This window comes from Drosophila yakuba, chromosome 2R (genome assembly GCF_016746365.2).
Source record: "Drosophila yakuba strain Tai18E2 chromosome 2R, Prin_Dyak_Tai18E2_2.1, whole genome shotgun sequence".
Taxonomy (NCBI): domain Eukaryota; kingdom Metazoa; phylum Arthropoda; class Insecta; order Diptera; family Drosophilidae; genus Drosophila; species Drosophila yakuba.
In genome coordinates this window covers 20887131-20909210 of record NC_052528.2, presented here as the reverse complement: position 1 = coordinate 20909210, position 22080 = coordinate 20887131, and the positions used below count along the sequence as shown (strand labels likewise).

Below are 22080 nucleotides of genomic sequence, written 5' to 3'. Positions count from 1 at the left end.
ATTTTTGTATGTATTTTGTATTATGTAACCATTCAAAGGCTTTACCGAAGCGCGACTGACTCCAAGCTGGTCAAGCTTAACCACTTAGTTTATGAACCCTCCATTGAAAACACCAGTAACGTATAACCCTCGTAGCGAAATGCTGAAATGCGTTCGGTTTTCACCTAACCAAGAACCCAACCTTAGTTATTCCACCACTCAATCACTCACGTGCCCACCCACTCAGTTACTCAGTTAGTCAGTCAGATGCACATCAAAGTGCCATCAATTAACGTTTATCATCAGCATGGCCAGGTCGGCTGGGGATGCAACCCCCGACATTTAATTTACAAAATGAAGTCATTATCCGATATATCAAAAGAGCAAACACTCGCCAAGACACACACTCGCACACTCCTACACTCGCGCACAGCCACACTAATCAATACAGACACACCTGCGCACACACAAACACACTTTTTGCAATGGCAGAGCGAGTTTAACCAATTACACGTGGCATATGATAAATCACAATCACAGCACGAGCACATTTGCCCTGCCAAGTGTTAATTAAAATGATTTAACCGATAATTGCCAAGGCTGTAGCTATGTATCTGTATCTGCAACTGTAACTGTAACTGTAGTTGTATCTGTATCTGTAGCTTTACCTTTAGCGGTAACTGTAAGTTTCTTTCTTTCCCTTTCGCTTTCGCCACTGCCGCTGCCACTGCCACATCCACTGATTGCATTCGCGAGCTTAATTGTTTAAGTGCTTTTCCTGGTTAATTAGCTGAACATGCAGCACCTGCAGCCTGCAGACTTTGTTTGTCCCGCCCCCTTTTCCGTTCACATTACGCCCATCACGCCCACACATCACATCACATTGCCACTTATTAGGACTAAGTATCTGTGTACCCATTTATGTATATATGTATCTGATTAATGCCATAACGCCACTGTACTGTGCCCAGGATATATCCACTAATTTCATTTGTGTTCTTCTCTCCTATTCATTTGCTCTTCTTCGATTCCATAAACTCTTGCGTTCGTTTCAAAACACCACCTATCTCACCTCAATATCGATCTGTCGATCTCGATATCGAACATAATAAATGCGAAATGTGTGTGTGCTAACCCCGATCCAATCCGATCCGTTACGATCTGATCATCAATCAAACAATGATAACCCAACAATCAACTACAAATCATACACTAACCGCATAATCAACAACAATCGATAAATGCCAATAAAGATGGATGTTAAAACGGTTGGTTCATTTTACTATGAAAACTTCGTAAGTACTCCAAAACTGAATGACAATCGCCACCTACAGTAGTCCGCCTTGAAACCGATCTTCAACTATCTACTACATACACTTTAAAGACTACAGCCTTAATTACAATATCAAGCGATAAATATATATATACACATCCAACCATGCTGCTAACCAGATAAACTTTCGATGAACGCCGCATGCATTCAAAATCAATTGAAAAAGCTCAATGAATCGAGGACATTGGTCTGCTTCTTAAAAAAACCATATATTTTCAATAAATAATCAACCATTAATGGAGACCTTTTAATCTTAACGAAGATATCAAAACTTATATGCACACAAAAAATATTAAAACGATCAGATAAACATCACAATAATAAATTTAATAAATCAATAACACCAAAAGCAAATTCATTTCACATAAATGTAAACTGTGTACGCTTTTCCCAATTTTCCACCGAACTGCACGCACTTTCGATTTGTTCAGTTGCAAACTACGTATAGTCAGCTTTTGTTTAGATTTCCATTTAGTTTTCAGTTTCATTCAGTTGAAAGAAATATATCTTTTCAATTTAAGTATGATTTGGTACATTTCCACCTCAAACGAATTGAAATTGGCGAAAAAAGCAAGCAAAGCAAAGAAAAAAATAAATAAGAAATTCAAAATTAACCAAAAGCAAGCTCGTTTGTAAGCAATTGTTATAGAGTTTATGGTTACAAGTAGGCTAAGATGAAAGCTAGATGCCCCTCATATGATATATGATGACTAATGTATATTATCCATCTCTTTCTCTACCCATCTCTTTCGTGGCAAGCAGCAATTCTCTGGCATGGTACCGTTCAAACGTCCAGCTGCCGAAAAGTCTGGCATTCCAGTTTATCAGCCCGGTGCGACCGCCTATCAGCAGCTAATGCAGCCCTACGTGCCAGTCTCATGTGAGTATCCCCAACAACAACAACAACAACCACCACAACAACAACATCAACAACAACAACAACAACAAAATGTACTACTACAACAACAACTACAATTAAGTAGCGTCATAACAACAACAACAAGTACAACAGCAACAGCCAGTAACAATATGATTAATAATATTAATAATAAAAGTATCATAAACGCTGTAATTGCTACTACCAATATACCATCATCAGCAATAGCAACAACAACAGCATCATCATCATCACTATCAGCGTTGGCTATGCCAACAACAACAACAACATCAACAACAACAGCCATTACTAATCCTAACGATAGTGATAACGATTCCGATCGCAATCAAGACCATGACCAAAGTCACGATAGTGCTACTGCTGATGGTGAAGCTGATAATGCCGATCGCAACGATGCCATTGATCAAGCCAGCAATCAAGACAATAGTGACCAAGTGAATCTGAATCTGAATCCGATTCCGAATCAGAATCAGCTTTCGAACCAAAATTCAAGTCCCGCTAAAGATTGTAATACAACACGAACAATCTCACCAAACCCCCAAGACACAGCAGCAACAGCTGCCACTGCAACAGATACAAACACACTAGATACAGACTCTGCAGCAGCACTAGCAGCAGCATCTGCCACGCCCCCCAGCGATGAGACACCGCCCCCTTGCCCCCGTTCGCCCCAAGGCGATAGTCTTCTGCCCCTGCCCAATGGCCAGGGCGATAATAACAATTACTTGTCCTATATCAATAACAATCTGAACAATGGTCAGATCAAGTCGGCTAATACCGAAGAGTTGAACGGCAGCGACTTAGAAAGTAGCAGCAATAACGCAACTGCAGCAACAGCAGCAGCATCCGCATCACGCAACTATGCCAAGCAAAATGGCGAGGGTTATTCGAGGTATACGGTTAATGGTCATAGCACTGGCATCCTGCCAACGCCCACAACTTCTGCTCCAGCAGTTTCCTATCAGGTCCAGGCCCAAGCCCAAGCTCAGGCCCAAGCTCAGGCACAGGTTCAGGTTCAGGCCCAGGCTCAGGCGCAAGCTCTGGCTCAGCAGCGCATCAACTATGCCATTTCCGCCTACAACTATGGCAATCTGTACTCCCACTACGGAGCACCCACCTCTGCCATGGTCAGCCTGCCCAGCAGCACTCCCACCTACGCCCAGGCTCAAATGCAGCAGCAGCAACAACAGCAGCAACAGCAACAGCAACAGGCCCAGGTTCAGGCCCAAGCTCAGGCTCAGGCTCAAGCTCAGGCTGCCTATGCCCAGCAGGCCTACGCCGCTTATGCTGCAGCAGCCGGTTTGGCGCCGCAGGCCACCGCTGCCGGTGGCTACTACACCGATCCGGCTGCCCTGGCCAAGGAGGTGGCCCAGAAGAACTACGCCATGAAGGTGGCCAGTGCGGGCTCAAAGCCGGGCGTCTCCTCGGCCGCCGCCGCCTACACCGGCTTGACCCTCAACAAGAGCTATGTGGCCGCAGCAGCTGGTGCCCAGCCCGTTCAGGCCGCCCAGCCTCAAGCCGTTTCCATGGCCACATTGATGCAAATGCAGGCACAGGCACAAGTCCAGGCCCAAGCTCAGGCTCAGGCTCAAGCTCAAGCCCAGGCTCAGGCCCAAATGCGTCAGTTGGGCTCCCTGCCCAGTTCAGGACTAACGACTCCTGTGCCCGGCACCCCAGTGCGCGCAGCTCCAGCTGGAGCAGTTGGTGCTAGTCAGTATCAATCGGCTGCCTTGTTGCGAGCACCCTCACCCATGCCATATGCGCAGGCACAGAGCTACTTCTATCCCGGAATGATGCCCACCGCAGCCTATGCCATGCCACAAAGTCAGGCTGCTGCTGCGCAGCAATATGCAGCTGCTGCAGCAGCGGCAGCAGCCGCTCAAGCGGGAACGCCAGGCAGTGCCATGGTCCTGAATCCCTACAAAAAGATGAAGACCTCCTAAGAACCAGGGCGATAGCAAACTGAAAGTCCAAACACAACTGTACTTAATACACCAAGCCATCGAACAGATGGAAAAGTCACACCACTTTAGATATATAGATATAAACACATCGAAGACGTAAGAATATGTGCCTCAGTTTTCTTTGAAAGGACATGCAGAGAGACGCGTTTAGATCTTAGTTGTACCATAGGCCTCATAGCGTTAGACAACCGAACCATGACACGATAACTAAAATCAGACAGAAAGCGAGACAGATCGAAGATCAAAGCTTACACTAACACGAATGCCCAAAACTTGCTGACAAGAAATCGATAATTTGCCATTAATTTATTTGACAAACGAAACATAACCTCACTGTGACTCATAAGTGTTGCCATTCTCGCAAATGAATCGAAAAACCGTGCTTTTAAAGCACAAGCGAACGGAAGAGAAACAGATGTTAGATGATAGTAATACTTAAGTTCCTTTTCGGATAGCACTTAGTCAACTCTAGTTTATAGGAAGCGGTGACACAAAACGATTAGAAAAAAACTTAATACGGGGGCGGGTCAGAGAGAGAAACGAAGAGCTGTGATAGCGTAAAAGCTTTGAGGGATCAAAAACATAAAGCCAGGAAGGAATTAAAACAAAAGGATAAACCTCTAATGCTGCTGCCGATGCTGGGTACAGTTGCGTATGCTTGTTGCTAGCTGCAGGTGCTTGATGCCATATCGCCGTCCCTGTCTCCCACATGCGGTAGTTCGGATAGCTGTCTTTCTCTCGCCCCCGCCCATCATTAATTTTTCGCGCTCTCTCTATCTAACTCCCTATCGCTGTTTCCTAATGTTTCCTAACTAGCTAGATAGCTAGCGTGAATGCTGTTGTAATTGTTTAAAATTGTTGAGCAACGATTATCGCGTAACGAATATTGTCTAGTTTATATAGAATACTTATACGATATACAAATACATATAAACCTAGCTGTGCGTGCTGTATGCTGCTACCCATATTCTATACAATATATACACCCACACTATGTACTCTAACACACGCTCATCCCCCAATAGTACACAAAAGCAAAAAAAAAAAACCAAAAGGCATTGAAATGACCAGGATCAATCTGTAAATCGTATGTCTAGCTTACTAATCAGATATTACAGTACAGTCACCACTCACGATCACGTCTCTCTATCTATTTCACTCACACACCAAATACCCATACACTCTTTCAGACTCTTAAGCCAGCAAAATTAATTTATGTTAATATTATGTTATCGAGATTTAAATTTGATGTGTTGACCAGAACTATGTAAACCCTTTTGATTTTCAACGACTATATCCATATCCTGAATCCATTCTTCATCTGTCTTTTAACAACTATTCACCCATTCTATCGATGTATTATAAATGTTTTCCTTTTTGTAATGAAATTGTTAAGAAAAGAATAAAATCATTGACAAACAGAAATAAGTTTTTAATGTTAGATCTCGTGTGATTATCAGTTTATTGCTTTACGTTCATTTCTATATAATTTGTATGTTGATATTTATGTATTTTTTGTACTTATAAACCAGTTTTTAGTGTAGTTTTTATATAATTTTTAACGTGTGTTCCCGATTGAAAAATATTTAAGAAGAACCTCCAAAAGCCACAACATAAATTTGCCACTGACTTGCGCACCTTAAGTTTTAGACCCCCCGCCTACACCCCTCGCACCCGCTAAAACTCCTCATCCGAGAACATCCTACACACATTACTATTGGATATATACGATAATCTCTGTAAAATTGTTTTAAATTAAAGTACTTCTAATGTCTTAAAACGATTTGATGTTTGCCACTAATTTTTATCCTAATTCTAATCCTAATTCTAGTTTAGTTTCGATAGTTTTTATTAATGTTTTATTTAAAATACAGTGTGTTTTTCTAAATATATAGTTTACGAAAAAACAAAAAAAAGCAAATATATAAATATCTTATTGAGTGTTGGTATTTTACTTTATTTTATTTACTTATTTGGTATTCACTTGATATATGTTTTCCGTTGTGCCGCTTTCACATCTCACCTCTGACTTAAACGTACTTCTTTGATATATAGACATATCTGATATATCAAATACCGATCCATAAAAACACAAGCTTTGCCGAGCGCTTTTGGGCAGAGCAGCACTCTATCCCTACAAATCTCTTAAATCTTTACCCCCCTAGCTTGACCAATTTTTTTATTTAAGATTAAAACTAAGATTATTTCTTTCATTCGCGCATTCCACGCAATCTTCCCCACACAGAGACACCCACATTTTAGGACTGCCTGACTCCTTAACCTTCGTCTGCTTCCCCTATTATTGCTTTTACTCCAAAAAAAAAAAATAACTTTCTCCCTCCGTAATTCCATTTAACCTATATATGTTTTAGCTCTTAGAATAATGGCAAGCAAAATGAGTACGCTAACGGTAGAGAACTAGTTGTAAAATCTGAATATACCATTTATCTAAATATACCTATCTGCCTATGGCCAGCAAATGCTTGGCTTACTCTATATACTCGATAAGAAATAAGCTTACTAAACATGGCAGCAGAATACAATATCGATTCGACGTATACCTATATATATATAATACTAATACGTATAGCAAGCTACACCAGATTAAAGTATACCTATATTCATCATATATCTCAATGTCTTGCCTCAAAGTATGGAAACATTATCTTTATGTGTCGTATGGTTAATTTTTTCGTTAACAACGTAGAACTGTTGCCGTTGGCCCATAATTTCAGCAAGAGAAAACTTAGCGAAAATGTTCAAAAAACGCTCTCAAACTAACTAAGAACTAAAGCAAAAACAAAAAAAGATCTAAAAGTAAACCAATACACCACTCACCACTGCATGGCGCCAAAATATAACTAACTTGCATTTAAGACCTAAGAGCTCATATTTTATTCCGCTTTTTCAACCTTTGCAATGCACCAAAAACACAGCAACAGACAAAAAAAACAGTATGTTAACATTACGGAGCAACAATATATAGCAATGAATTGTCAGTTGACACTAGGATAACAATGAGTTAGGCTGATTTTGAGTATACAAAGGAATAAATGAAATATAACCACTTAGAAAACCACAGTCCATTCCAATATAGTTAATTGGGTTTTCAGGCCTTGTTCAATAAATAGAAGTACAGTACCGTCCAATAGAAACGATAGTATAGTGAAATCCACATAGTTGCCTCCTTTTAATTTGTAGCCTAACCACCAGAAGAAATCTCACACTCATTACACTGAAAGAAACCAATTTAAATTAGGATTTCATTTCGTGCTTACTACCATCGACGATAAGTAAGCGAAAAAGTATGGCAAATCGATTGCATGTCAAATAAGAGAGTTGGTAACAGAGTGCAAGAATGTCGAAGCTAAAAATTATTCATAACATTTAAATATATATATGTCGAAATATATATCTATACACACATCTATACACAAGCAAAGACACTACTGAATATGTTATATCTGTGCTAACATTAGTCGTATTATTATTATAAAGACAAACAAATTATATTGAAATTATATTATATACGTTTTATTGTAAAAACCGTAAAACAACTTGTTGGCTTCTTTTACTCGAACCTTGGAAAGTGATCAAACCAAAACTAACATTCTCTCTTTCTCACCCACTACTAATCCATAAACAACAGTTTGCTGTGCGTTGTCTCTTTCTCTCTCTCTATTTGTTGGCTGTTCTACATGAATTCTTTTTCTGTATTTATTCTTTTTTGGTATATTTATGATTTTACTTCTAGGTTTATCTACTCATTTTGCCAAATATTTTAGTTAAATCAAGCTTATTCGATCTACTTTTGCTTTTTTTTATACAAAATTAAAATTATGAACCTCAGTGGTAACTGTTTAGGCGTACGTAAAATTCAATGTGTCCTCTGCTCGACTAAAACTCTTTTGATTTCCTCACACACTTCACAAAGACACACCCGATTTTCTTTAGTAGAACTCTCAATACACTTGGCTTGCTGGATTATCCAGAGATATATTACTGTATTGTTTGGCTAAAGCTGTTCTTGTGTATGGAATATTATATATATATATATGTCAATATTAAATATGTATACCCACTAGAGTTAAGCGCTTTTTGTAATGTTTTCAAAGAAAATGCTTCGAATTCTTTTAAGTTTTATGCGACAAATTTGCTCTATTTTAATCTAAGACTCTCTTTCAAGCAAGCATCTTTATATATCTATCTTCTAGACGTAACTCTCACAACCCTAAGATTTTCCGTCTTACTATAACTCTTTCACTAGCATGATCCTTGAATCAGTCAGTCCTCCGATGTATTACCTACCCGTACTCAACTTGAAGCTTTTCTTTGACTTCATTACAAAAAGTAAGAGCGTCGCCGAAGAAACAGTAATGTTGTCTCTTTCAAACGAACACTATACCCATCCCTTTTGTCTGCCTAATGAAAGCGCTCGTCTCTCTCTTTTTTGGGAAAATTATCGATGGAAAGTACGCTGCACTATGGGAAATTTGACCACTTTTTCTGGCCTAAATTAATAACTCCAGAACGGGGAGAGATATTCAATTAGTGTTTTTTGTATGGGGTTACACTAGTCCATATCTTTTATGGTACCAAAAATTGTGGGCGTGGCACCGCCCTTTCTATTTTTTTTATATTATAACTCCAGAACGAATAAAGATATTTAATTTTTTTTTTTTGCAATAATTTGCACTAGACCATATCTAAGCGTACCCCAAAAACCGGGGGCGTGGCACAGTTCCTTATATTTATATTATTAATTTTCGTAAAGGCTTTCTTTCATTTTGTATGCTTTTTCTAATCTTAGCAAAAACAACTGATTTTGTGATAGAGTTTATATACTTAATTATTTTAATTTATTTAACAACAATAGTACTAATAAAAATAACGAAGCAATTCAGCAACCGCCTTGTTTAACTCTCGTTTAGCATGAGATTACTCTGAATTTGGAAAAGTAGGGTTAAGTCTAAAATCTATAAATTCTCCCAGAATCGGTAAAAGTGGTTTTTAAAATTACAATAATCTGAACAAGAATTAAATAAGCTACAACATGAGGTATATTTTATTGATGCAATCTGCTGCAATCACTTTAAATCTCTATTCAAAGTTAGGCATTATAAAAAAAAATACTTTTGTAAAGCAACTAAGATTTTTACTAAATTACTGGAACAACACTAGTTTTTTTTTCTATTGAATGTTGCAAACGCCTAATAGAAGGTCCACTGATTAAAATACTTTTTACAGAATGAAAATTAACGCTTTGGTTCCAAAGATATTAGAACTTTTGTAACGAAAGAAAAACTTAATGTTGCAGATTGTTATTTTGTGTACGCGCAACAGCTGTTTTAAACAGCTGATTTCTTTGTTGTGGCGCCATCTATTAAAATTTCTAGTACGCAGCACTAAAGATTGGTCAATTATGAATGCGTACACTAAATATTATTGTAATATTCCGACTTTCAGAAAATGGGTTTTGGCCAGAAAAAGGGGTAAAATTTCCCATAGTGCGCTGGTATCTGATCATAAAATTTATCTTGAGTTCCATTCATTTAGTTGAACTTTATTGTGTTTACTTTGATTTAAAATCGTTCTACATATTTTGTGAGATCTTTCGATTGGAGCGTAATTTGTAATTTCAGCATGTGCTCAATGAAACAGAACTTTTTTGTAGCAAGTATTCCGATATGACTATGAGTATGAATATCAAGCAGTGACGTTGCAAGTGGCTGTCTCTTTCTACCCTCTATATATGTATCTCTCTCGCTCGCTCTCGAGACCGATATTACTACTCGTACATTGCGTTTGTTCACATACATATATAACTCGTGTATGGCTTCTGAGGCATGTGGTATGATGGTAAAGCTATATGAAAGCACTTCTAAGGTAAGCTGGTGCACCGCCCCCAATATCCGAGCTTTTGTTTACTCCCATAACGGTATACTTATGATTATATCTGAAGACTGATACCTGCTATATAGATGCTAAGTATGTCTAATGCTCACCATTTTTCGTTTTGGTAGACTCGTTTGTCGTTTAACCGCTTTGATCGGTGGAGCTAAGAAAGATCGGAGATCGAATTTATAGAGTTATTGGTTCCTATTCGATCGGGCAATCGATCTGCTTAGCCCACCGATACACCCATACACACATACAATACACTTGTGGCCAGTAAATGTTATTAACATGACTTCTTTTTTTTGTTTCTTTTCAAACGAATTGTTTCTTTCTTTTTCGTAACAGCAGGATAACAAAAAAGATCCGCAATGTAAAATGTTTGACTGTTTGCTGAACATAGAGGAGACTATATATACTCCACATGATACTTAACGAACACGCACACAAACACACACACACACACCCACAGACACGATACACTCACACACCAACACACTCCTATATACTATACGTACACTTAGTTAGCAAGCTTGTAGTGCGAGATGCTTTCTAGGTGAAGTTGCTTTTGAAGGCACTGCGAAACGCTTGAGAACGAGAACATCTAAAATCAAATAGAAAACTGCTTCAACTATTCCTGCGCTGGAAGAACCAGAGTCTATAGCCCAGCCACATACACAGAACACTGCAAAAAAAAGTCGCACACCCCACCCACAAAAATAAAACAAACACTACAACTACGAGGCAAACTGGTAAACCGAAAGAATTTAGTGAAAGTTTTCTTGCGTTCCCTTTGAAATTTGAAACTCCTATGCATACCCCAATATATACATATACATATATTTGTACCCCTTTCTATCTACCATATTTGATTGACTTTTGCAGGCTTGTTTGTATGTATGTATATGTAGTAAGTATTTGCCTTGTTTCTGTGTGATGTCCTGTGAGGAGCGATTCTTTAATCCCCCCGCTTGATAACCGAACCGAGCTTACCCACATTTTTTTCTCGTTTACAGCATTTACGGCTGCCGCAGTAACAAGTTTGAAAATGCGCTTCAAAAATTGTGAATAGCTGCCGAGCTGCTGAGTTTTAATTTGTTTTCCTAATTAATATGCTTTTGATTTGATAACTCATCATTTCTTCTTCTGCATTTTTTCAGTTTGCCGCTTAGCCTGCGCTTCGTTGCCGTTTTTAGTTTTAGTTATAACATAATCCCCTTTATTTTGCAGCGTCAACTAACCCCAAACAACAAGCCCCCAAAAAAGTATGCTACTGTTTTATAATTTGCTAATTTTCCTGCTCCCGCTGCCAGCAACCAGCTTGAAAGCCAAAACGAAACCAAAACAAACTGAACCGAACCCGAACTAATCTACGATAGGTTTAAGTGCGTTTTGCCTTTTTGCATATGCGAACAACAAAGCCGGAGATCCGAAAAAAAACAAACTTTTCCGCCAGCAACAAGTTAATTACACGTGGGCGGAGTATGGGCGCGGTCTGCAAAAAGGGGCGAAAGCCGTAATTACAACACGAAAACATTGTTATTTTAGTGGGGGCGGTGGCGCCACGAAGGGCGTGGTGTCACACATTTACATTTATTAACTGGTGTCCCGTGTGGCCCGCAAAACTTTATTTTTACCTCTTTACCGCAATGTATTTTTTCATTCGAGGCTTTCGCCGCATTTGCATAATTCGAAATCAAGGGCCGTTAACGAGTTGGAAGATGGAATGAAATCCGACCAACATGTGGAAAAATGGGATTTTATCACTAGGCGAATAGTTGTTATTCGCATATGCAGCGACGCTTAATTTTAAGTCTTTAATGCAATCTAATTTGTTTTCATTTATGCGATGGATTTACGAACAATATAATTATTTCATCTAATTTTTCTACCTTTTTTACATGCTAACACACATGCGCAAAAAATCAACAATGATATATTAAACCAAAATAAAATGACAACAATGTTCTCACCATTTGCATGCAACTCAAACAAAAAATCGAAACCAAATGTTTATATATATTTAATTTATGAATAACAACAATCACGCACGGATTTGGATCGAAAAAACAAACGCTGCATGGAAAATCAACAAAAACCGAAATTAAAAAAAAACTATTATGTGTACTTTTGTGTTCACACATATTCCCCATTTTTTGTTATCACCAAATCACACTCACTCACCCACACACACACATCCCCACACATATGTCTATAATAATATTTCTCTATATCTCTCATAACGCATATTTGATTTGAGGCATGCTTTTTCGGCTTTTGGGCCAAATAAATATGGCCACATATAGCGAATCCGAAAATACCCCTGAACGCTTCCTGTGTCATCTACACGGATGCCAGTGGCCAGGTACAGTCAGCCCTGGCTATCGGCGCCACACCGCAGCCAACCTGCATGAGCGCTTGCCCATTCCCTATGCTAAGTTCATTCCTTTGACCTTTTAACCGTAACCCAAAGTGGAAATGAAACACAGCCGGAGAGCAGCAAGTATTCGCTGAGACATCTGTTTTGTAAAATGCCCTTGTAAAATTGTGCACCCAGAGTTTGGAGGAAGGACCTGTTGGGTCGGTGGGTGGGTCATTCAGTTAATCAAATTAAATGCGCTGCCGCTCCTCAGACAAGAATCAACAATCAAACAGGCAAACAAACAAACAAACACAAACAGGGCCAAAGGCGCGGCGATGACGTTGACTTGGTGATGTCAGTAGCTTTGGGCTATAATATGAACTACATATACGTACGATGTATGTCGTGAGACATGAGCTGGACACACCTCGGGGTGTCATAGCTGTTAGCATTTGTTTGTTCACCAAACACCCAACCACCCACAAACACACACACACACAACCACCACACTCACGCCACACCCACACCTACAACTACACCCAAAATCCACACCCAGCAGAGATGTTACTATATATAAAACTGTGTATTCTCTATATATATTTCGATATCGTAGCCCAACCGGAGAGGGGCCTCATGTACACTCAGTGTCCGATGCTAGTGAACGGCACCTTTTACATAATTAGGTATGCAGAGGTCGAATCCCCCATATATCCTCGTTTCTTTATCCTGCGGCAAGCTTCCTGGCCGATTTCGTTGTGCTTAGCTTTTGCCTTAGCTTCAGCTTTTCGTGTGCTTCAGTTTGGCGACTTGAGCGGCAAGGATCGAAGAAGCTTCGTGGCTTTAACTTTGAGTTTAGCTTTGGCAGCTTTTGATTTTCTCCCCTCCTCCATCTTTGGTTTCTGTGTCGCACTTCTAGGGCCACGATAAAAAAAAAAGAAAAAAAAACAGAAAATGAGGCCTCGATATGATGGTAAAGCCACTAACCCCACCTTTACGATCTCTCTTTCTCTTCTCTCTTCTCTTTTCTTATATTTCTAGTGCCGCCTATTAGGATATGTAATTGTTACCGCCTAGTACCGCCCCAATAGAACCTAAGAAAGAAAGAAAGCAATCAGACTGATCAGATCAGAGATCAGAGCATTTTTGAGTTCCCTAAAAGACATACATACATACATATGAGTGAGTCCATCTTCAAGATAGCATCTTTGAGGCGCTTCGCTTTCGAAGCTTTATTAGCTTTTCTTGGCCCAGTTTCTGTTGATCGAATACTTGCTGCTTCCACGGTGTGTTTTATTTCCTGCCAAACTTTATTTCTCAGCTATGCGTTTAAGTTACACACACACACACAAAGAAAAAAAAAAATATAACCCCGCAGTCCCTCAATCAATCAATCAAATGACAAAAACAAGAATACAAGACCGGCAAAACTACTATTTTGAGGAACACACTGTGATCATAGAAATAGAAATTCAGTACCCTTTCGATTCATTTGCAAAGCCTCATTCTTATGATTTCACTACTCCGCCTTTTTAGATTGTTTAAGTCGAAGAGAAACTAGCTTAACATACGAGTATCTATATTAAATGTATCATGTGAAACCGATAAGAACGTTCGAGACATACCTATACCACCTACATATATAGTTAGCTGTATTAACTACGACTAACATCTGGAACTCCACCAACATCAAGCAATTGTAAAACCGAAACCGTATTTATTCTAACCAACCATTAACCATTCTAGTGAACCATTTCAATATTATAAGATATAACTAATTTGTGCTCTTTTTCTTTTCTTTTTTCTGCTCTTCTCTTTTTTTCGAAACTGAAAACCGATGATAAATATTTAAAAAAAAACGAAAAACTCCCCAATCCAAAAACAAAAAAAACTCGAATTACACAAAAAATCCAAAAAAACTCTTTTTGATTTTCTGAATTGGTTTCCGTTTGCATCCTGCCATATCCAAAAACAATACAACAAACTATGTCTGAAACACAACCAACTTTCATGCCCAAAATATAGTTACTGGACACCCTCCCGGTGTGCCAAGATTTTAATAGATCTATGTGCAGTCGGTTAAATTGTAGATTCGTTCATTTAACTGAAGGTAAGTGCATGTGCCTAAGTTTCTTCCTTTTCCTTAGTTCACATTATTCCTTTCTATATGTTCCCCTCCTTTCCTTATGTTTCCCATTTATGGGTTTAGTCTAAATCTATATCTAAACGCTTTTAGTGCTACCTTTTCCTAGACACTTTTGAGATGATTTCCGATTTTGTATCCTAAGTTGTAGTTAGGAAGACACCACAAGTAATTCTATTTAGTTATGATGAATTGGCTGCGAATATGATTTCATAAAAATGGTCGACTCTTTTCGTGATAATTTATTGTCTACTTTTAAGTTTGGCTTTCCGTCAGAATATTTAAACACACACAAAAATACACAGAAGTATGAAATATGAAATATTGTAAAGAACGTTTTCGAGCCGTGTGCAAGAGGTTCTGTTTTCGGGCAGCGAAATCTGAAGCAAAGTCTTCACCCATCACTTTCATAAAAACTCATGTAATTGTGTGAAAGTCAGCTGCAATTTAAGATCACTTTTTAATATTACCGAAAAACTTGAACAAAATTTTTGGAAAAGCTTTCACTGTTTTCTAATGCCAAACCAACTTACTAGCTCACCGCCAAAAATCCAACTTACTAACGCTCCGCTCTTTCTTTCTATCCCCCGCTTTCCGAACCGATTCGATTCAGATGACAAGGTCGAGGTGATTGATCAACGTGTTGCTGTCTGCCGCGATCACGCCAACAGCCAGTGCCGTCGCAAGCAGTGTAAATACTACCACATACCGATTGTCCTGCCGCCGGCCAACATCATGGCGGCCATGATCACCAGTCCCAGTGATCAGCAGGCAGCTGTCCCGGTGGCCACAACAACAGCCAATCCGGCGGCAGCAGCAGCAGCAACAGCAGCAGCCGCCTTCAACGGCACCAGCAACTTGATAATCATCGAGCCGCAGCAGCAACAGCAACAGCAGCAGCAGCCGCCGCAGCAGCAACAGCAGCAACAGTTCAGCTACCACAGCAACAGCAGCAATAACAACTACTACCACAGCAATGCCAGCAAGCAGGCAGCACACGCCAGCAACATGTATCAACAGCAGCAGCAACAGCAGCATCAGCATCAACAGCAGCATCAGCAACAGCATCAGCATCAGCAGCAACATCTGCAGCAGCAAACACACATCACCTACCACTGCAGCTCGCCCTACTCCCCCTCGTCGGCCTCCTCATCCTCCTCCTGCTCGATAGCCACCTCGCCCACCCTCTCGTCGGCCACCACGCTGTCCACCACCTCGACGGCCACCATGCCCACGCCCCAGCAACAGTATCCGGGTCCGGCGGCCACGGCGACCTTTTTGAAGGCGCCCGCCTATTACACCGATGCCACGCCCACCCTGGTGCTAAGCAGCGACTACAACTCAAACTGCATCCCCATCCAGGCGACGCCGTTCATCTCGCTGCAGGCTGCCCCGCAGCAGCATCTGCTGAAGTACACCACCCAGGCACCGCCGCCGCAGGCGCAGCAGCACGCCTTTGTGGGTCACCACTATCAGACGCAGATGGGTCAGGTGGTGGCCACCACAGTGGCGGCCATTCCAGCCACCACGATAACAGTGGCGCCGGCCACAGTGGCGTCTCCATCGGCATGCATCTAGAAGAAGGGGTTTCCCCATCTGCCAGAGGGGGCAGCTCTGTTCATTTTCCCAGAAACGTATATTAGGTCATAGGCATGTGTTTCTTCTGAAGTCCCAACGGATTTGAAAACATTAGTTATGGCACTGCGTATTGAGAATTATTCAAAACTAAAAAAGTTCATTGAGCTTTTCTAATTACCATCGCAATAAGGCAACTTAGTTAATGTTTTCAAATGCCAAGTTGCTCCAGAAACGCATCGTATAGGGTTTTTCTTTATTACAAGTTTGTCACCTACCTTTATCCATTGAATACTCGTTTTTGTCAACTCCAGTTCACCTAGATACTTATATTGCATACTCCTCAAAACCTAAGCAACACAATACGTATACCAATCATGAATACTCCCCAAGCGATGCTCTAATCGAGACTCCAAGCTAAAATTGGAAGAAATCAAAAAGCAAATGCAGAACTTGTCTGAGAAAAAGGTCTAAGCTAGTAAATAAAACTTCAAACAATCACATTCTACGAAACACAAACATAAGACACAAAGCAGTAAATGGAAGTTTTTGATGAAAATTAAAGGTTGATACGAACTATTTACAAAAATAAGAACCGCTGAGAACTTTTTCGTACGTATAGCAAGACTTTAACGTGTAAGCATCTCATTTACACATCAAGTGACATGCATTATAAAGGGAAAACATTGAGTGAAGACTCTACAATATTGCAAAACCAAAAAAGAAGCAAAAAAATAAAAGAGAAAAGAAAAATAAGAGTGTTGTTAAATGCAAAAAGAAACTAAAGAAAATTAGCAATTAAAAATTGAAATTAATATTACAAGAGAAAGAACTTTGGAGGAGAGCGCAGTTGCATTAAAATTAGTTACAAACTATTTTAAACTCTAGTGTTCCATATTTCAATGCAAATAAAAAATACAAATAAAGGTACATAAAAGTGGATAAAAGTGGATAAACATTTAGTGAGGAGTGTTAATATTAGCTAAGGTTAAGCCTGACAAACCGTTCTCCATGGCAAATAGTCAAAATTAATCAAAAACAGAATCTACATAGGCCATAGATAAGCAGCAAGAACAACTAATAATAAACACTTAACAATAACAATAATAATAATATTAACGATAACGATAACTATAACGAAAACGATGAGGATGAAGATGATAAAGATGAAAAAAGTACAGTCACGTCCTATTTTTGCAACAACGATTTACTACAAGCGAGAGGCAAACGATACGGAGATTTTATTAAGCAGAATGTGCAGAGGTCAGATAAAGAAAACAAGAAAACAGAGTACAGAAACCATAATCCTTTTTTACATTTTATAATAACGATCAAGATAAATCAGCAGAACTACAGCAAGAGAAACCATATTTTTTATATACAATGAAAGCATCAAAAACACCACTGATAAACAAAATCGATATGAGGTAAACAACAAGAAATTTAATCAAATTTAATGGAATAAGCATTTTTTGCAACCACAAACAAAGAAGGAGACTTTTTTAAAGTGTATTAATAACAACTTATTTAGCTGAATTCTCTAGCAAATGAACACACAAAAAACTCTAAACAAGAACATTTAATGAGGAATACCACACCAGCTCACACAGAAATCTAAATCGAAATTGTACCGTATTATCTTCCTATGCAAACGATTTGTAAGCACTATACGAGTATATGTATATAGAAACATACCCAACTATATGCGACATTTATGAATCCAGACTTATTTCCGATTCTGTTGAACTGTTCGTTTACAGTTTGCCGTATGCTGTTTTAATGAAGTTTTGTGACTTGTTTTTTATACACTCAAGAACGTATTTGGAACACACATAATAAGAATTACAATAATTGCAGAATGGAAACTACTTATTATATACAAAAGCATACGTACATATATACACTATATGTATATATACTACATATATTTATGTCTGTACACGTATGAATATATACATTAACACAAATATATTGATTATATATATACATATATATATATATATTTACTAATGGCAACTAAACATGAAATGTGATCTTTTAAAGAAACAAAAAGTAAAGAAAGAAAAATAATAATTTAACGATGGCAGGCAGAATTGGATAAAGGTAAAAAACAAAAAAAAAACTGAATTAAAGTCAAGCGAACTAGCAGCAATCGAATACTAGAGCCATGGCAAGCAGGATAGTTAAACGTAATTTTAAATGGCAAGCGTACGAATATCTCCATTCAGTAAGGATAACACCAATAATACTCGACATCTAGCTAATAATTGTTCAGCAATAACAGATTTATCTACATATACATTTAAGGGCTGGCTATAATATACGGAAATTTGTTTTTTCCAACGCAATCACACTATCACCTATCACCTATCACTAACTCACTACTGGACATACACCTGAGTTCCTCCTTCTCTCTAAGACTCGGATAGCGTGTCCAGCACTTAAACCTAACCACTCGTAGTACTCAACTTCGCTCTCTTCGAAGCCTCCTCCAAACTTACTCGATCACACGGTAGTCGTGTGCCGTACTTTCCCGTACTCCAAATAAGAATGCCTAATAAGTTTCCGTCCATTATAATCAGACCTTAAATCTATGTGCAACGACAGCAGAAGCGGAAGTGGAAGTGGAACAGTTGTAAACGAATAAAAGTAAATTAACTAAAGTAAACAAGTGAAGTAAATGATTAATTATAAACACAATACTCGTAGATTCTCAAATTAAAAAAACTCGTCGACATTTTAACAGTTACTAACATTTATTATAATAACGACAAATGAGTAATACAATAAGCTGCAAGAGGGGCAAACAAAAAAGAAAACCATGATGTTTTGTGTAAAAATAAATGTTCTTTAATGAAAAAAAATTTAAAAAATCGGAAAAAAAACAAACACACACACACACAAAAACCAATAAGCGGAAATGAGAAATCCTAGTTACTAAGCAAACTAACTACGAACATATAGACACTATAGAATCATTGTACCATAAGAGATTTCAGCGGGATTTTGTTCTACTTGACATCTTCTCTAGTATGTGTAGATTGGCGTGTCATTTGACATGGCCGCGCATGTAGAATAGCACGAGTTTGTAAACTAGAAACGAAACTTTTATTTGCCTTAACATCAAACCAATATATACACCAATATACATTGATTTCAACCTTCTCGAATAGTTTCGAATTATTTCGGAAAAATCAAATTTCACTTGACGCATGTACATGGCGCTCTTAAAACAGAAAACAGATACAGATACTATATGATAACAGAAAATATTTCTGAAACGAAGGGAAAACGGATTAATGTAGTTATGTGTAGAGTCTCCTTCATTGTAAGTCATAGTTATTATTGTTAATTTTAATTTATATTTACACATATATATTAGATCATTATGATTATTAATTGTGAATATGATGTGATGTGTTTATTGAAAGAAAAACAAAAACGAAACTAAAACAAATACAAAAACAAAAAGGAAAATACAATTACTGAATGTTGCAACGTAAAGAAAACTAAATGTATTGAGCCCTGAGCGAAAATTGAAGAGTGAAGCGAAATTACAAGAAACCTTATCGAGAATGTGAGGGAAAATCAATTTTACTCCACTTCGAATGGTTAAATAAGCGTAATGTTAAATTACACTATGATACATGGCATATGTTTGTATGTACTGTAAGTAGTTATTCATTTTTGTCAGGTGATATCAACGAATTTTTCGATATGTTTTTCACACAGAGTTCACCCTCTGTCCCACCCCCTTCCCCCTGGACCTCTGGCCCCAAATGTCTATATTGTTTGTAATTGAGTTATGTTTTCAATATAATTTTCTTCGTGTTTTGTGGTTTTTTGTTTTGTGATATTCGCGGAGGAGTGGAAGTTGGCCGAATAATTGTTGTTCGTTGTTTATATTTTGTGTTCATATATATTTTTGTAGTTTGTTTTATTTTTTATAAATATACATTGTATTAAACATATATTAAATATACATTAATGAACTAGTATATACAACTTAACTATACACATATACAAATAAAGATGAATTGAAATAATAGATCTTAAGGTACGGAGTTTTTGGCAGGAAGAAATCCACAAAAGTAAAACTGAACGGAGGAGAACAAGTTTTGGGCAACGACTCTGACGTATGATAATTGATAGCGATGATACATATACTCCTAAAATAAAACAAAAGAACCCAAAAACAAAAACCAACAAAAAAATGAAAATTTTTTAAAAATATTTAATAAACAAATCATTATTACCTATTATTATTATATTTATTATTATAATGAAACAAATTTAGTTATTATTCATGTAAAGAACGAAGCAGGAAGGCAAAGCAAAGCGATAACAAATCTTGCGAAATGCAAAAACAACAACGAGCAGAAGAACAGAGAAGAAGAAGAATTATGAAGAAAGTGAATTAGAAGCTGGCAAGTGAGAATGATGATGAAGAATGAAATTATATTGATAATGAAAATACAACATTTAAAGTTATTTAGCAGTAAATGGGAAAAGAATTAAAAACAAACATGAAAACAACAGACATCAATGAACAACAACAAAACAATGAAATACAATAAAACACAAGAAATAAATTACAAAAAACAAACCAGTTCTTTTTCTTTGCGAAGTTTGGGAGTATCACTTATTAAGGATCCTTGTGCAACTGAGCGGTATGCATATATCCTGGCATAAAAATGCTCACATCCCAGATGCATTATTCCTGCTTAACCGCAGAGCCAGAAAACAAAAGGAGGCCAAGTCGACAAAGGGAACTTGGCTCAAAATTTGCTTTCCCTTTTTCCCCCCCTGAAAAGGGGTAGTGGAAAACTAAGCGTATGCATGCACACGTAAATTCCCCAAGTGCCAGTGCAGGAAAACTCGGAAAAAGAGTACGGAAAATAGTGGAAAAACTAGTGGGAAAGTAGAGGGAAGGAGCGAAAGGAAACGACATGAACCTGCCACATGGCAGTGAAAAATGCGCAAAAAGTGAAAAGAGTGTGGGCGAATGTGGTGGCATAGAAACTTTGCCATTGCCTGCAATTTTCCTCGGCATTTTTCCTTGCAACTTTTCCCACCACCCACCAAAACCACTACAAACACATATGTACACACACATGTGCGTATGGCACGTAAGTTGTCTATTTCACACACCAACGCGCATCGCATCGCATCTCGCATCGCATCGCAGGGAGAAAAGCGAAGAAAATAGCATCTGCGAGGGTCCTTCGGGGACTCCCCTTTTCGATGACTTGGTGGCCATATGGCGTCGTAACTGTTGCAATTAGTTGGCAGCGGACACAAAATATGGCCCCCCAGCCAGCCACTCACTTGGCCACCACTTCACCACCGCCACCACCCACCCATCTTTTATTCTCCATTACCGACAGCGCCAAAAGTGTAATTAATGGCTGCGGATTATTGATATCGAAAAAGGTGAAAATTGTCGAGTTCATAGTGCCACAATGTTGAAAAATGGCCACAGATTAGTACTCAAGCCAAGCTAAAGGTGCTGAATTGGAAATTTCTCTTGGCTTTGAAGGAACATTGAATGCAGAGTACGCTAGGTTAGTAATTGAAATACTTTACATGCCCAACTGGCTTGGCGAACCACGTGGCAAGTATTTCAGTTCACAGAGTGGGTTGCTAAAACAATCTAGTAATTTGCTATTCTTTGGAATATTCTAACAAGATCTGCGCACTTTTCTAAGCTATCACTTTGCCTTCTGTTATCTGTCTCTCCTTTTGGGACTATCCCCCATATCGATGGCTTAAATTGGCCCCACTATCATCCAGGTGAGCAGCCATTAGGGCAAGTGGGGTTACACGGTCGTGGCATACAAATTAACACTGAAATTGCTTTATTATCAGGCATACCCACCCGCCCCCACTGCCACGCCCCCGGTTATACAAACGCCCTCTCGTATCAGACATCCA

At 38.6% G+C, this 22080-nt stretch overlaps 1 protein-coding gene across 35 annotated transcripts in view; it reads left to right on the top strand.

Annotated features, from left to right (window-relative positions):
- Positions 1-20194, top strand: part of LOC6531661 (protein muscleblind) — a 162599-nt gene extending 142405 nt beyond the window's left edge. For 11 of the 35 annotated variants that reach the window (XM_039372510.2, XM_039372506.2, XM_039372507.2 and 8 more), the window contains 2 exons: positions 1233-1274; positions 2075-5957. In XM_039372510.2, the coding sequence (XP_039228444.1) occupies positions 1233-1274; positions 2075-4153 (2121 nt within the window). In that variant the 3' untranslated portion in view covers positions 4154-5957. Of the gene's footprint in view, positions 1-1232; positions 1275-2074; positions 5958-12375; positions 12435-13044; positions 13115-13469; positions 14277-14453; positions 14539-15184 lie in introns of those variants that run through there. The other 24 variants (XM_039372524.2, XM_039372521.2, XM_039372516.2 and 21 more) reach the window with 14 other exon arrangements.
- Positions 20195-22080: the final 1886 nt, after the last annotated feature.